The 17,372-nt window shown below is 39.9% G+C and overlaps 1 protein-coding gene across 1 annotated transcript in view; it reads right to left on the minus strand.

The window, feature by feature from the left end:
• The window catches only part of CDKL1 (cyclin dependent kinase like 1), a 56,449-nt gene that overhangs the window by 20,283 nt on the left and 18,794 nt on the right, over positions 1-17,372 (minus strand). Inside the window, exon 3 of the mRNA XM_038544667.1 lies at positions 5,643-5,764. Coding sequence (XP_038400595.1) covers positions 5,643-5,764 — 122 coding nt within the window. The remainder of the gene's footprint in view (positions 1-5,642; positions 5,765-17,372) is intronic.

Consider the following 17,372-nt stretch of genomic DNA (forward strand, 5'->3'; position numbering starts at 1 on the left):
GTGGCTCAGTGGTTTAGCGCCTGCCTTCGGCCCAGGGCGTGATCCTGGAGACCTGGGATCGAGTCCCACATCGGGCTCCCTGCATGGGGCCTGCTTCTCCCTCTGCCTGTGTCTCTGCCTCTCTCTCTGTGTCTCTAATGAATAAATAAATAAAATCTTAAAAAATAAATGACTACAAATAAAAAATGCATAACTGTATGAGGTAGAATTCAATCCATTTAAATACAGATATGTAAAGAAAAATAATTAGAAAACAATTTCTCAACCTGTTTATTTTATTTTTATGTTCCTGTGTTGCTTGAAACATCATTGGAACAAACAGTATGTCACTTTCGATCTAAAAAGAGATTTTTATTTTTTAAAAGATTTTATTTATTTATTAGAGAGAGCACAAGGTGGGGAGCAGCAGAGGGAGAGAAAGGGAGGAGCAGAATCCTTGTTTAGATACAGGGCTCAACCCCAGGACCCTGGGATCATGACCTGAGCTGAAGGCAGACACTTAACCAACTGAGCCACCCAGGCACCCATAAAAAGGAGAGATTTTCTCTGTGTGTGACTATCATAAATAATAAATAAAAAAATTTTTAAAAAAACTTCTGTTAAAAAAAAAGGAGAGATTTTTAGTGTTTTTATAAAATTTGTGGAATTCCACTGCCCAAAACTGAAAATATGCAGTAGTAACCTTTTCCCACCAGATGTCCTTTGCACAAACTGTATTAGAGTCAGAGGCAGACCCAGGGGTAATGGAAAAGAATCAGTATTGTGTCTGGTAGCACTTACAGAGGAGTAGAAAAATGAGGAGGGAATATAGAAACTAGTCATTTACCAAACTTTGACAGAGGAGAGACCAGCAGTTGAAAGAATAATAAGTACAAAGTGTATTAAGTTCTGCAGAAGATAAGGAATGGAAATACATTTGTTTTGAGAGCAAATACAAACAATATGAGCACAGCACTGGGAATTATAAGGATATATATTTATGTCACTGTAGCAGGATATATATCTTGGGGCATAAACTTGCTTATTAGTAGCGACATGAATTTGAATCTTCTCCAAAAGCTTTCCAAAAGAGTCCAAGAAGTGACAGACATGATAATAAAGTTATGAATTAGCGTCCATTTCAGATTCAAAGTAGACAGATCTTTGAGTCTGATTTGGCAAGAATTATTTTTATTATTTTACTAATTAAAACATTACTATGGTGATAAATGGAACATGGAGGAGATATAAAATACATAAAATAAAGAATATCTATTACAATGAAAACTCAACAGTATCACTATTAAGATATTAATAGTGTATTATTTTTCTTTTTTCTATCTATATATAAATTCTATGAAAATGAATACATTATTATTATAGCATTTTTATTCATTTTGCAATTACTCATGAACATTTTTCTATTTCAAAGTATGTTTTATCTATAAGCATGATTCTTAGTGGCTCCACTGTATTCCATTGTAAAGATATGCCATAATTCACTTAACCAATCCTCTATTATTGGACATTTCAGTTGCGTCCAATGTTTTCACCATAAAAAAAATCCTTTAACAGTGTGCCTGGCTGTATCAGTCAGTAGAGCATGCAACTCTTGATCTCAGGGTCATGAGTTGAAGCTCCGTGTTGGGTGTACAGCCTATTTACAACAATTTTTTAATTAAAAAATAACATTAAAAATCCTTTAACAATAAACACTTTTACAACTAAACCTTCATGCATGTCCTCAATTATTTTCTCATGGTAAATTGTTAGCAGTAGAATTGCTTAGTCTGAGATTATGTCTAAGGCTTTTAATACATGATAGCACACTGCCCTCTGGACAGGGTGTTACAGCAGTGTACGGATAATTCCCTTTGACAATATTAGGTTTTAGAGTTTTATTTTTATTTTTTTGAAGATTTTATTTATTTATTCACGAGAGACACAGACAGAGAGAGAGAGAGAGAGGCAGAGACACAGGCAGAGGGAGAAGCAGGCTCCATGCAGGGAGCCTGATGTGGGACTCGATTCCGGGTCTTCAGGATCACGCCCTGGACTGAAGGCGGCACTAAACCGCTAAGCCACCAGGGCTGCTGGTTTTAGAGTTTTTAATTAACATAACTATCTTAAAAGGAAAAATCATCAAAACAGTATTATTATTATTACACTTCTTCAAAATCATTTTGTAAGTATCAGTTTATTGGTTTGCTAACTTGGTCATTCCACAACAAGTACTGGGGCTGTACCAAGTGCCAAGAATTAAGCTACGAGATGCTGGGGATACACAGGGGAGGAAGGCCCAGCTCTTGCCCTTGAAGATTTTATAGTTTCCTGTGCAAATGGGGTATGTAATGGAAACAATCCCAGAAGATGAGATGGATGTTAGAGAAAGGAACTCCTGACTCCTCAGTGTCAGCTAAAAGAGTCACCACACAGAAGTCATATGAGTTGTATCTGAGGTGTATCTGTACCACCACAGAAGGGTGGTAGCCTACTATCGTCCTGCCATCAGATGTCAAAGCAAAGCTCTACTTTGCAATCATAGTTATCTGGTAGAGGAGAATACGTGGATTTATGACAAACACAATATACAGCTCCATTTTGAATTGGAAATAAATGTTTCTGGATAGTTCTGTTTGATAGTGCCCATTTTACTGCTGCTAATACCATGGTGAATCAGGATGCTTAGCAGGTGGTGTGAAAGATGATTTGAAGAGAAACTGATTTTAAAATCTGCTTCCATGCATACCTATCTTCATCCCTGACAGCCACTCACCATGAGCCTGCCATTTTACCTTCTGATTATAGGATTTTACGCAGAGGACTGGCATGATCCACTCTGTATTTTAGAAATGTATGTACTCAGAAATACACGAATAAAGTGATCACAGGACATTCTCGGGCCAAGTGTACCACCCTATGGAGGACCTCACCTGACCCCAGGATGGGAAAACAGTGGCGTTAGCACACTCTCCTTTGTTGGTATTGTTTAACAGAGGCTGAGGAGAACAGCAGTCTTCTGACCATTAGGGTATCACATCCACAATTCACAGCATCACAGACCTGGAAGTCCCCTTCAACTCTATCTGGTCCTAAACTCATTTTCACAGGTGAGAGTGCCTGGAAGCAACTTGCCAAAGGTCACACATGTGACGCCAACCCACTTTTACTGGGAATGTGCTTACAAAGTGTTATTTTATTTTATTTATTTATTATTTATTTATTTATGAGAGATAGAGAGGGAAAGGGAGGCAGAGACACAGGCAGAAGGAGAAGCAGGCACACAAGGAGCTCAATGTGGGACTCAATCCCAGGACCCCGAGATCACTCCCAGAGCTGAACGCAGATGTCCAACCACCCAGGCGTCCCACAAAGTGCTATTTTATTGTATGAGATTCCTTAATTGAGAAAAAAAAATGTTCCTATGAATTTCAAAATCATTAATTGATATGGCTTAATGACATTTATTCCTTAACAATGACAAGCAAAAATTTGAAATAGCATTTAAAATAGTTTGGAGAATTGCCAAATAGTATAATGGAAAGTAACTTCTATTTTTAAAACAAACTAACAACAACAACAAAAAAAAAACCTTTAAACTTCAAAATAAATGAATATAATCTGGCTTAGAATAAGTCTTATTTTTCAATTTTGCTCATTGATTAGCATTCCTTAGGTCAATCTTATATTTGACAAACCATGGCACATTGTCATTTGGAAATGTTTCTTATACTTAACCACATACATATCTACTGGTCTTCCATTTCCCTTATCCACCTCCATTTTAAAGTAGTTTCTATTTCCTGGAACTATATCACATATTCTAGCCAGTGGAGTTAAAAAACAAAAAAAACAAAAAAACAAAAAAACACCTGCTTTCAAAACTCTATTCACTCCTCACCTTGTCCTTTTTTCCTTTTGCTCAAAGTATATGCCAGAAAACTACTCACTCTCACCTGCCTTCAGCCCCCCGTTAATCAGTGTTTCTAAGTATTTTCCAAGTGACTCAATCTAAGACGATTAGTCAGACTACCTGCAACATCTTCCTAGTACCACATAGCCAGGAATAATTTATACCAATAGGTTTAATTGAAGTGTCAGTTGAAAGATGTCAAATGAGCAAATATCAACATATTAAATGTTTTCTCCTTTGAACATGATTTCTCTGTATCAGTGACTTTCTGAAGGGAGATGCCTGTTTTCTTGGCCCTCTCTGGCGGTATAAATTAATACCAAAAGCCTATGCCATGGTCACTTACAAACCACAAGACATTTTAATCCTATTTGCCTGGATATCATGGCTGATCATATGAGTACCACCACAGGCAAAGCGGAAGCTCTTGGTCAGGGCTCGAAAGCATTGTTGAAAGAGCCACAGCTTCCAGTCACTGGAGTGTGAATGTAAGCAGGAATGGGGCGCCATTCTACCCCGTCTGATATCCAATGCCACTCTGCGTATTATCCCCAGCCAAAGCTGGGCTCCCAGGAGCCCAGTAAAAGGAGAGGATGAGATATCCTTCTCTGCTCACTTGTTTTAAGCCTCCTCACCATTCAACTCAAAGGCCACTTCCTCCAGGGTGATCTTTGACCCCACTTTGAATTATATCTTCCAGGGCCTGCTAATCATTCTAGCCTCTCCATCTGGCCACAGTGATTGGTCCCAGGGGTAAGCTGCATTGCCTGAACCTGAAGCAGTAAGTCTTCCACTGAACTTTATAGCAGATGCTACATTCTAGGACTTTCCTCTAGTAGGGCTAAAAGTCCTACTTCCCTGTAGAAGGGCTACACAGGGCTACACAGGGCTACATGGCCTTATGGCCATGCTTCCTAGTTCAATTTTTTCCTTCCATCACATGCCACTTGCAAATCCCAAATCCTCCTTATAAGACTCATCTGCAAGGTAGAATGAAGACAGAATAGAGAAGAGAGAGAAAAAAAAAAAATCCACCACTGATGGTCCTCTGCCTTTGAAACATCCAGCTGAGGAGGAATGGGTAGGCACCAAAATCTAGCCTATGCTCTGCTCACCAGAGGAAAGGACACACACACCACCACCCCCCTTTTTTTTTTCCAGACAAACCTGTCTGCTTACCAAGCCTTCTTGTAATACACACAAAGCAGCTGCATGTGCTACAAAGGGATGTGTGATAAGATCATCAGAACCTCCAGAATCTGCCCATCCTTCCTGCCACATTCTTTTTTCACTTACCCTTGCCTCAATGGATTCTTATCACTTGTCACCAAAGAATTCCTGATCAATACAGCAGACCAGATATCCGGATCGCTCTGAATGAAATGTCATGTTCGTTCTAGCCTAAACCTCCTGTTGGCTGTTGTCTTTGGACTCTTGCTTTCAGTCTCCAAGTCCTTACAACTCCCTAATCAGGCATGACTAACTAATAGTCTTCCTTTTCTTTCTCAGAGACACAGATAATATAACAAAGAAACCAAGTTCAACCTAACAATGTTGCTGCTTTTTTTGTGAATATGATGAGTTATGATCTCATTTCCAACCTTTTCAGTAACTCTTCCGCTGTCAAGCCCAGCAGCAGAGAATGCTGTGCAAACACTGGCTGCTCTTGCCTGGTCTGCAAAAGAGCCATTGCAAATCTTAAATCCTGGTGTGTGGTGCTGTGTTTCGTGTGTAAGGAATGATTACTCACCCTCTTTGGTGTCTATCCAGCTCATGGAGAACCGTGTGGTCACAGTACTCAAACACCAGGTGAAGCTTCCTCTTCCTTCTGAAGACTTCGAGAAGGTTCACGAGGTTGGGATGTTTGAGTTGCTGAAAATACAAAAAACAAGATGCTAAGCTGAGGCTGTGAAGTCTGGCTTTCTCTAATTCTGATCCAAGAAAAAGAGGGCTGTTCGTCCTTTAGGGAGTTTCTTGCCTTGGGTTGAAGGAGACTGTAGACAATGATCATACTTCTCTTAAGGAGCTGCTCATTAGCAGCTTATAAATGATGACAGCTTCACCCAGACGGATGGTGAAGGCAAAGAGAGAGATAAGAAGTCCAGAAACAGGGTGATTTTTAGTTAATGCAAACTTATCCTGTAAGGCTCAGATCAAATGTCCCTTCCTAAGGAGGTGTCCCCGAATCTCCCCAGACTGGTTCGGCGTCCCTACCTGCCTCATAGCCCACCCTGAAAGATGTCTCCTTGGTGATCCTTTAGAATTACTAAGTAATAGTTCATTTGACTGTTCAATGTCTTCTGCTATCAACAGATACAATAGATACAATTCACTGAAAATAAGTATCATGACCTCAAAATTCTCTTGTTTTCTCAAAATGATGTGGCTGAAGTCCCAGCATGGGGCCTCACACATAACAGACATTCGATAATGATTTCTGAATGAATGAGTAAATCATGTTTCCTAGGTTGATGAAACACTTTAAAACAGAAGAACGAGGGGACACCCAGGTGGCTCAGTGGTTGAGTGTCTGCGTTTGGCTGGGGTTGTGATCCCGGGGTCCTGGGATTGAGTCCTGCATCAGGCTCCCCGCAAGGAGCCTGCTTCTCCCTCTGCCTATGTCTCTGCCTCTCTCCCTGTGTCTCTCATAAATTAATAAATAAAATCTTTAAAAAACCACAATAGAAGAATGAGGAAGACTGTAATCTTATGTGCCTGAAGGTGTATATCTAGAGAAAAAAAAAAAAAAAAAGAGGTCAGGAATCAATCTTGTGTTGCCAAGGATAAATCTTGTAGTTAGCTTCCTGGACCCTTCTGTCCATAATCCTATCAGAAGGACAACAATTAGGCAAATGAATTATAGAGAGGAGAGACAAAATGATTAACTTCCTTCAGGGTGTGAAGGCCTTCAGGCAGCAGTTTAAGAAACAAAAGAGGAAGCCGTAAAGTTTCTTAAGACCTAGTCTCAGAAGCCAGATGACACTACTGCTGCCTCAATTCTAGCAGTCAAAGCAAAGCACAAGACACCCCCTGGCCCCAGATTCAGCCCTGAAGAAGCCCAGGATGAAGTACCTGAAGAGGAGGGAGGTCCAGGTATCCTAGCTGAGCTCAGCCCCCAGCCAACTCCCACCTATACTCAGCTGTAAGAATGAACCCAGGCAAGACAAGCTGAAGGAACACTCCACTGAGCCACAGAATTGTGAGAAATAAAACATCATTCTTGTTTGGAGCTACTAAGTGTCGGGGAGGTTATGTACCATCAAAGCAACAGATAACTTGTACTGGGTCACAAGGGGACTTCTAGAAACTACGGATGCCCAAGCCCCATCCCCAGAGACCCTGAATTGGTCTTAGGTAGGGCCCAGGCCTCTGGCTTTTTCCTCAAAATTCTCCAGATGATTCAATATGGAACTGGAAGTATTAATCATGGACAAGCAGATACTTCATAAGTAGTAAAAGGTGGAAGGAAAAAAAGTGAAGATTCTGAACTACCTGCTGCATCACATTTGTGCCGGCAATGAGAAGAGAAGTGGCCAGCAAGAAATACTAAATAAGACAGTTACTTTCTCGTTTTCTTTGTAAAATCCCTCTGTATCTTCAAGTTGTGAAATTCCTCCTCTAGATAGTACATATGATGAAACAAATATAAAACAGCTACGATACCCTAAGGGCTGTTAGTCACATGCGGGCTTTAGAACAGAGGGCACTCGAAGCTACAAACCCCACATTTATGTCATCGTACCTGGAAACTTTTAGCCTGAGCTAACATTTTCCAGAACAGTAGGATAGATTTGACCACTGTCTCAAACCAAAGAATTGCATCAGCTTAGATGTCTCAAACAGAAAGCAAAAAACCAGTTCAAACAGGCTAAGTGGCAGCATGATGACAGAATCAACTAAAAGAGTTTTGCTTTCAGGCTGGGAAAAATCATTGTCCATAGGTCCAGTTTTCAAATCTTAGATTCTTTAAAAAAATTTTAAAAAAATATTTTATTTGAGAGATGGGAGTGTTGAGGGGGGTGGGAGTGTTGAGGGGGAGGGAGAAGCACACTGTCTGCTGAGCATGGAGCTGGACGTGTGGGACTCAGAGCTCGATCCCAGGACCCTGGGATCATGACCTGAACCAAAAGCAGACACTTAACCAACTGAGCAACCTAGGCATCCCCAAATCTTAGATTCTTTTATTTTTCCATGTTCCATATGTAGTCCTCCCTTATATCTCTAGCCAACCTTTTAAGCACAAGTACAAATATATCTATTAGTTGAATACCCAGACTTTCTCCGGATTCCAAGACTGGTACCTCCACCCTGTAACATCTGGATGTGCAGGGCACTGGTACCTCAGGGTAAAACCCAAAGGCCTTCTCAATTTGGACTCTGCTTCTGTCTCTAGTCTCATCTCTCATAACTTCCCATCAAATGCAGTGAATTTCTCTCAGTCCATTGAAGGCTATGCTCCCTCTCTTCTCAGGACCTGTTCACCTGATTGTCTCTCTGGAACACACCCTCATCTAGACGTCACTTTCTCTGTCCAGCCTCCTCCCCCTAGCTCTGCCACACCTAGCACGAACTAAAACAACTGTAGTGCTGGAACCGAAGCATGGATACCCCACAAAAGGTGAAGGGCACCATCGCAACAGTATCCCCTGAACCAAGTGGGTCTGTAAATATACTACACCCATTTTTCTATTACTATTCACCTTTGGAAAACCTGACCGTAGTCACTGTAAGATATTCTCTTCAAATAACATGTAGATTTCTTTTCCAATTTGTGGCTGGTGTAAGTAAAATGTTGATGAACTACTTACTTGCTGGTTGACCTTAACTTTGAATAATGTTGTCCCTTAATTTCCATCCGCAGGAGTAGGAAGCCAAAGGGCTGCCATGACAAGCCACATAAAGCATACTCAACAGCTTCAGGCACACAGCTCTTCGTGAAGGATAACTGCTAATATTATTGGGAGGTAGATCTATTTTTATTTTCTCTATTCAGTGTATTCAACATTTACTTACTTATTTATTTTAATGTGCATAAAGTCCTAAGGATATGGAGACAAATAAAGCAAGTCCCTGCCCCTACCCTCATGGAGCTTGGAACCTAAGAGGGAGAGTAGATATTGAACAAGTAATTACAGATATGATAAATGGTACCAAAAGCAAGTTAAAGGGTGCCTAGTTTGTGGATGGTGAGTGGTCCAGGGAAGATCTCCTTGAGGAAGTTAGGTAGACACCATCTAGAAGCACCAGAAATACAACTTTATGGCTCTAGAGATGGCCAAGTTGCTTTCCAAAAGGATCATTCATATTTACACCTGTGTCACGAGCATGAGAGTACTTTTACCATATCATGGCCAGCTCTGAGGTTCATATAGACATTTAAGGTTTGTGATGTATATTGTCAAATCACTTCCAGCAATACAGGTCGCATGACTTTTAAACTGCTTATCTCTCCTAACCCCCTCTAAGAGATAACTTGTATATAATAGAAAATGGCCAATCACTTATTATTCCACTTATTTTCAGAACAAATTTACTTGAGAAAAGTTGATCACTAAGACTAAATTCTAATTAGGATTTATAAATATTAAATTAGAAAAAACTTTAAATTAATTAGTCACTGCATCTAGGCTGCCAGAATTCTGAGTGAGCAGAACACATTCCAGAGTAGCAAATATCTGGAAGTCATTCCCTGTTCTGGCTAATGCTCAACAAAGATTTAACAAAGATCTACAGAGCACCTGCTCTGCCTCAGGCACTGTTCTAGGCTCTAGAGACACATTGGTGAATGGGGCAGAAGTCTCAGGCATTAAACAAAGGAGTGTCATGAAGAGCTCTGCATATAGAAGACATTGGGCTACCTCAGAGAAACTGTTCCTGAGGAAGTGGCCTTGAGCTGAGTCCTGGAGGGTGAGAAAGTCAGGAGTGGTGGGAGAGGTGGCTTTCCAGGTAGAAAGGGGAATTAGGCCACTTAAGGAACTGAAAGACAGTGTGGCTTGAGGGTCAAGTGCATGGAACTGAGGCCAGTCTGACAGAAGCTGAGTCCTGTAGGACCTTGAGGGCCATGCTAAGAAATTTACACTTTATCCTAAGTGTAATGAGAAGCTACTGGAAGGAATTTTAGCAAGATGTGATATGATAATACCATTTAGGTGTTTTGAAGCTCCCTAGAGTGGCCAGATACAGAATGGCTTGGAGGAGGCAATATGGTGAGAGAAGACCAGGGCAGACCCCATTGACAGCTGAGAGAAGATGGTGGCTTGAACCAGGCAGAGGCAGGAAGAGGTGAGAAAGGCACTGTTGGGAGACATATTTTTGTTATTAGAATGTTCAGGGGGCACCTGAATGTCTCAGTGGTTGAGTGGCTGCCTTTAGCTCAGGTCATGATCCCAGGATCCAGGAGCCTGCCTCTCCCTCTATGTCTCTACCTCTCTCTGTCTCTCATGAATAAATAAATAAAAATATCTTAAAAAAAGAATATTCAGGATGCAGTGATAGACTGGAGGTGAAGGATGAGGGAGAGGGAGGTATAACCACTGTTTTGGGCAGGTTGGCTTGGCAGGGACTCCAAGAGAACAAAGCAGAGTCGTCAGGTTGGCTGGAGTCGGAGCTGAAGATAAAAGCTGGGGAATCAGCATGAGTGTAAGTGAAACCATGGGTAGATGCAATTTCCCAGTAGAGCAAGCAAGAAAGGAAGAGGACCGCAGAACCTCACTACCAGAGACGTGTGGTGGGTGAGGAGGAAGCAGAGGAGAAAGGGAAGAAAGTCCCCCAAGATAAGAGAGAGGACAGCAGAGCATAAGGGATGGCATATCATGGAAGGAGGAAGTGGCCCCAGTGAGGTGATGGAGGCTGCTCTAAGGTCAAGTGGGGAGAGGCCAAAGAGGCATCCCCTGGGTGTGGTCACCGTGTGACCTCTCTATAAGCAGCGTCAGTGCAGGACTCAGACCAGGAGCCAGGTCCTATGGAGTTAGCATGTCAACCTTATCTGTCCCTGTCTGTTGACCTTTAATTATAATTCCTTCCTATTTCTCAGTGTATGAAGCCAAAGCCTCAGGCCTGGTCTTATTTGTCAGCATCGTGATTTGCACAGCACTTCTTACCAGTCGGGCCACACCAGCCTGTAGTTATTCCATATGGAGAAGGCTGGCCTGCTCAGACTCAGATCTACTTTCTCACATATAAAGTTGCCACCTTCATTGATACTGTTCTATTTTGGCTTCCCCTTTATTTTCTGTTTTGAAACACTGGTATTTCACATTATGCTGTGCAAAGAGGAATTTTCTCCAACACTGAAAAAAAAGCACTCCATTTTGTCAGCCAAATTGAACCTGACCTTTACTTGGTTTCCCCTGAAGAGATGAGGATGCTACATATCCTTCTTGGTCAGCTTCCTCTATCTGGTCATCCTCGCTATGTCTTCACCCACCACTGGCCTGTTGTGATAAGTGCAGGTTTCTCCATTTGCCAAGGGCAAATGTTTGGCTCGTTCAGCCCACAGCACTTTTTTTTTTTTTTAAGATTTTATTTATTCATGAGAGACAGAGAGAGAGAGGCAGAGACATAGGCAGAGGGAAAAGTAGGCTCCCGGCAGGGAGCCTGATGCAGGACTCAGTCCCCGGACCCTGGAACATGATCTGAGCCAAAGGCAGATGCTCAACCACTGAGTCACCCAGGTGCCCCAAGCCCAGAGCACTTTGAAGAATTTTGTACTGGTTGCCAACATTTCAGATCAGGAAATGTTCACCTTAAAACCATGGTTACCAGGATTCTCTTGAAAACGCGGCAGATCTAGCGATATTGGGCCTGCAGTCTTTGTGGCATCAGTGAGCTAGGGCCAAGAGGCAGCTGTGCGCTGTAGATAAGGCCCGGACGCTTCAGTTCACCACAGACCCCACCACTGCCTACCATTCCCAGACACTAAGGTCAAGTGAAAGCTGTCCTTTCTCATCACTCTTGTGTGATGAACTTTCTTACATGACAGTTAAAAGTGAGATATTTAATGTACCCATGTTTCTATCAAAAGTGAAAAAAACATATAAGCAATAGAAATGACTGCAGGGGCACCTGGGTGGCTCAGCCAGTTAAGCATCTAACCAGCTCAGGTCATGATCTATAATCTCAGGGTCTTGGAATTGAGTCCCCTGTGGGGCTTCCCGCTCTGTGGGGAGTCTGCTTGTCCCTCTTCCTCACCCTCTACCCCCCCCACCCCTCGTGCTTTTCCTCTCTCTCAAAAAAATAAATATATAAAATATTTAAAAAAATAAGAAATGACTGTATATCTGAGGCAATTTACTTGCAGAAGTGAAACATTTCTCCCACACCTGTCTGGCCCTTGCAGGTAGTGGGTTTGTGACCTCTAACCTAGGGAGTCCTTGATGGTCACATGTTTCCAGATTGACCAGTACACAGACTGTTACAACCATGATCTCTCCTATTCTTAGAGTGTTAAGGATTCTCATTCTTTGTGTGGCAAGTGGAGGGATATTTATCCTGTCTGTGCTGTAGACAAGAGCAATGGTCTATTTTCTCAATGATCATATCCTATTTTCCTTTCAATAGCGTTCTTCTCCCACAACTGTGACATAATAAAAGAAGAGACATTAAATTTTAGGAAGTGGGAGCTGGCTTAGTAAGATGTTTTTTACAGGCCTTTATAATTCTTGAACTTGACTCTGTGTCTTAGTTACACATATACATTTGCAGGGATCTTTTATCAGTTAGCATTCACACAGAATGGAGCAAACTGATGCCCTCCTCCTTTATAATGATTAACCCTGAGGACTTCCCAAGGATTCCCAGGTCAGCATGTTACAGCCCTGTCAAGCACTTGAGATCCAGCAAGGTTTGGAGCTCATCCAAACCAAGAAGTAGAGAAAGAACCAAGTTCTTCATATTTCGCCTTACTCTTCCTTCTCCCCGCGATGAATGCTCTTAAAGAAATCATGAAACTCAATGTACAAGTTAACAGCTGCAGTACCCAATTTGCTTTGATTCAGAAAGAATGCTCTAAATTTCATCTTAACCCCATTTACAGACTTGTGAAGTACCCGGTATGGTCTCAATAGAATGATGCCACTGAAGAATTCACATCATAAAAAGATCAGTTCTAAAAATAATATGTAGATATCATGCAATTCTGATCAGAATCCAAAAAAAGTTTTTGTGGACTAGATAAAACGCCCTTTACATTCCTACAGAACTATAACTGTTTTAAAATTCCCAAGGGAAAAAAACAGTTGGGGCAACTTGCTTTACCAGATGGCAAATTTTTCAATAAAGTGCCTATAATCATTATCAGCAGCATCAGCAGCATCATTAATAGGCCAGCAGGCTATTGACAAAGAAATGAACAAACTGAAGAAGTAATACAAAGTCTAGAATTAGATCCACTTAGTCAAGGGAAATTAAAATATAACTAAGGGAGTACTGCAATACAGTTGACAACAGTGTGCTTTATTTAAAATTGATTCTGGGAAAACTGGTTACCTATTAGGAAAAACAGAACCATATCTTACCACTCTACGTAAAAGAATAATTTTCAGATACATTAAAAATTTTAGTATAAAATACCATAAATATCAGAAAAACATTTAGGAGAAACTTCCTATGACCTTAGGATGAAAGAAAGCAATCCTAAAAAAACAAGAGATCTAGAAGACAAAAAGATGAGATAGGCAAGTTTGGGCACAGAAGAATAAAATAATGTTGGGAAGATGACAAAAGTTCTGGAGCAATAGGGATGTCTAGTGGCTCAGTCGGTTGAGCAGTCAACTCTTGGGTTCAAGTCCTGCTTGAGGACTCTCTCCCTCTGCTGCTCCCCTCATTGTGCTCAACTGTGTGTGAGCTCTCTCTCTCTCTCTCTCTAAAATAAATAAATAAATAAATCTTTAAAATAAAAGTTCTGGAGCTGCATAGTGGTGATGGTTGCACACTAATGTGAATGCCCTTAATGTCACTGAACTATACACTTAAAAATAGTTAAAATGATACAATTTATGATATATTTATTTCACCTTAATAAAAAAAATAAATAATGTTGGTTTGGTAAGAAACAAAAACACTAGAAAGAATGTTGAAAGACAAATAATTGGCAGTGAAATATTTGTTATGACAAATAAAGGGCTACAGCCCTCCTATTACAAAGACATCTTATGTAGTATGAAGAAAAAGACACCCTAGTGGGAAAATGGACAAAAGATAAAAGCAGATAGGGACACCTGGGTGGCTTAGTGGCTGAGTGTCTACCTTTGGTTGGTTGTGATCCCCAGGTCCTGGGCTAGAGTCCTACAGGAAGCCTACTTCTGCCTCTGCCTATGTCTCTGCCTCTCTCTCTTGTGTCTCTCATGAATAAATAATTAAAATCTTAAGATAGATAGATGGATAGATAGATAGATAGATAGATAGATAGATAGATAGATAAAACTAGAAGAGGAAATACAAATGATCCAGAAACATGAAAAGACAATTTCACTAGTAGTCAGAGAAAGGCAAATTAGAGCAACAATGTGAAACAACTTGTTTTGCTAACAGACAAACGTTTCACAAATTGGTAACGTCCAGTGTTGCCAAAGATATAAGGAAATGGACTTTTTCACACTTGGCTAGTTAGACTTTTGGGGAAAGTTACTAGCAGTATTTATTAAAACAAATGACCCAAAAACCATGGTCCAAAGATCTGAGCACATATCTTACCAAAGAAGAGATACAGACAGGAAATGAACATATGAAAAGATGATCAATATATTTTTTCACTAGGGAATAAGAATTACAGAAACAATGAGATACCATTACACACCTATTAGAATAGCTAAAATTCAAGATCAGCGATGACACCAAATACTGATGACAATACTGAGCAATGGGAACTCTCATCCACTACTGGTGGAAATGCAAAATGGGGCAGCCACTGTGGAAGGCAGTTTGGCAGTTTCTTACAAAGCTAAACATAGTTGTACCATATGATCCAGAAATCACACTCTTAGGTGTTTACCCAAATGATCTCAAAATCTATGTCCTCATAAAAACCTTCTCACAAATGTTTATAATGGCTTTATTTATAATCACCAAAAATTGGAAGCAAATTGTCTTCCTATAGGCAAAAGGATAGAAGATTATGCTCCATACATACAATGGAATATTAGTCAGCAATAAAAAGAAATGAGCTATCAAGCCATGAAAAGGCATGTATGAAATTTAAATGCATACTGTTAAGTGAAAGAAGCCAGTCTGAAAAGACTACGTATTGTATGATTCCAATTATATGACATTCTGGAAAAAGCAAAACCATGGAGACAGTAAAAAGATTAGCGATTCCAGAAGTTCAGAGGACTGGGGGAAAATCACAGGTGAAACAGGGTTTTTAGGGCAGTAAAATTATTCTGCATGATATTATAATGGAGAATATGTGACATTTTGCATTTCTCAAAACCCACAGAATGAGAGAAGCCTAGGAACACATGACAGCTAAATGCAGTGTAGTATCCTAGATGAGATCCTGGAACAGAAAAAGGACATTAGATAAAAATTAAGAAAATGTGAGTAAAGTACACACTTTAATTAATGATAATGTGTCATACTGGTTCATTAGTTATAACAAATGTACCATATTAATTTAACATGTAAATAATAGATAGAACTTGGGGCAGGGTATATGGGAACTCTTTGCACAATCTTTTCAATTTTCTATAAATCTAAAATTATTCCAAAAAATAAAGGTCATTGAAACACACACAGAAGAACCCCCATCTTACCCAGCATATCACTTCTGGAAATATACCCTATATAAATAAAAGCACAAGTGCTTAAAGATATATTTACAAGGATATTTATTGCAGCACTGTTTGTAAAGGCAAAAAATTAGAAATAACACAAACATCCTTTGATGAAGAGGATGGCAAAATAAACTGTGGTACATTCAAAGCATGAAATAATGAATATTAAGCAACTATTAAAAAGAACAAAACTAACAGAGGCTTATCTATTGGCCCAATGACAATGATGTAATGTTGAACAAAGAAGGTAAGTTACTGAGTAATTTTATAATAACATGAAAATAGAAGTTAGAGTAATTGTGTTAAAAATATATAAAAATAGGGTGGGGAGATAGAAATCGGTGAAAGGGATTAGGAGGTATAAACTTCTAGTTATAAAATAAGTAAGTCACAGAGATTAAAAATACAGCATAGGGCACATAGTTGATATTTTTAATTAATTTTTTACTGAGAGAGAGAAGGCAAGTGACAGGGGGATAGGCAGAGGTAGAGGGAGAGAATCTTAAGCAGATCCTACATTGAGTGCCAAGCCCAACACAGGGCTCCCCCTCATGACTCTGAGATCATGACCTAAGCCAAAATCAAGAGTTGGACACTTAACCGATTGAGCTACCCAGGCGCTCCTAGTCAATAATATTGTAATAACACTGTATGGTGACTATAGTTACTGTAGTAGCACTGAGTAATGTATGAAACTGTTGAATCGCTATGTTGCACACCTGAAACTAATATAGCATTGTCTGTCACCTATACTTCAGCAATAAACAATTTAAAAATATATATGAAAATAGAAAGTATATGAAAAACTATGAAAAAGTTCTATTTTCATAGATTTTTTTTATAGTTAGTACCATAACAAGTATTTAACATATGTATGTGCACACACACACACAGAATAAAAGTTTGAATGTCTAGATATTAACTTTGTTTATAAGTGGTAAGATTATAAATGATTATTATATTCTTTTAAAATAGTTTAAAAACTTCTATTTATTTTTAAAGATGATAGGTTTATTTTCTTATTTTTTTAAGATTTTATTTATATATTCATGAGAGACACAGGGAGAGAGGCAGAGACATAAGCAGAGGAGAAGCAGGATCCTCACAGGTAGCCCGATGTGGAACTCAATCCCAGGACCCTGGGATCAAGCCCTGAGCTGAAGACAGATGCTCAACTGCTGAGTCACCCAGGTGCCCCAATTTAAAAATATGTTCTCATTCATTTGTGGAATATAAATAATAGTGAAAGGGAATATAAGGGAAGGGAGAAGAAATGTGTGGGAAATATCAGAAAGGGAGACAGAACGTAAAGACTGCTAACTCTGGGAAACGAACTAGGGGTGGTAGAAGGGGAGGAGGGCGGGGGGTGGGAGTGAATGGGTGACGGGCACTGGGGGTTATTCTGTATGTTAGTAAATTGAACACCAATAAAAAATTTAAAAAAAATAAAAATAAAGATTCTTTTTTTATATACTATTATTCAAAAACATATGCTAAGCCCTACATTGTACTGAACGTTATTCTAAGCTCTGGGATCACAATGCTTAACAGGGCTAACAAAATGCTCTCAGGGAGCTTATGTTTGAGCACTCTGGATAGTGATAAGTCTCATGGATAGAAATAAAGAAGCTAGGGGGAACAGTGGGATGGTAGGGGGTGCAATTTGAAACAGGGCAATCAGGGAAGACCTCAGTGCAAAGGTGACAAAT

The sequence above is a fragment of the Canis lupus genome, chromosome 8 (assembly GCF_011100685.1).
Source record: "Canis lupus familiaris isolate Mischka breed German Shepherd chromosome 8, alternate assembly UU_Cfam_GSD_1.0, whole genome shotgun sequence".
Classification (NCBI taxonomy): domain Eukaryota; kingdom Metazoa; phylum Chordata; class Mammalia; order Carnivora; family Canidae; genus Canis; species Canis lupus.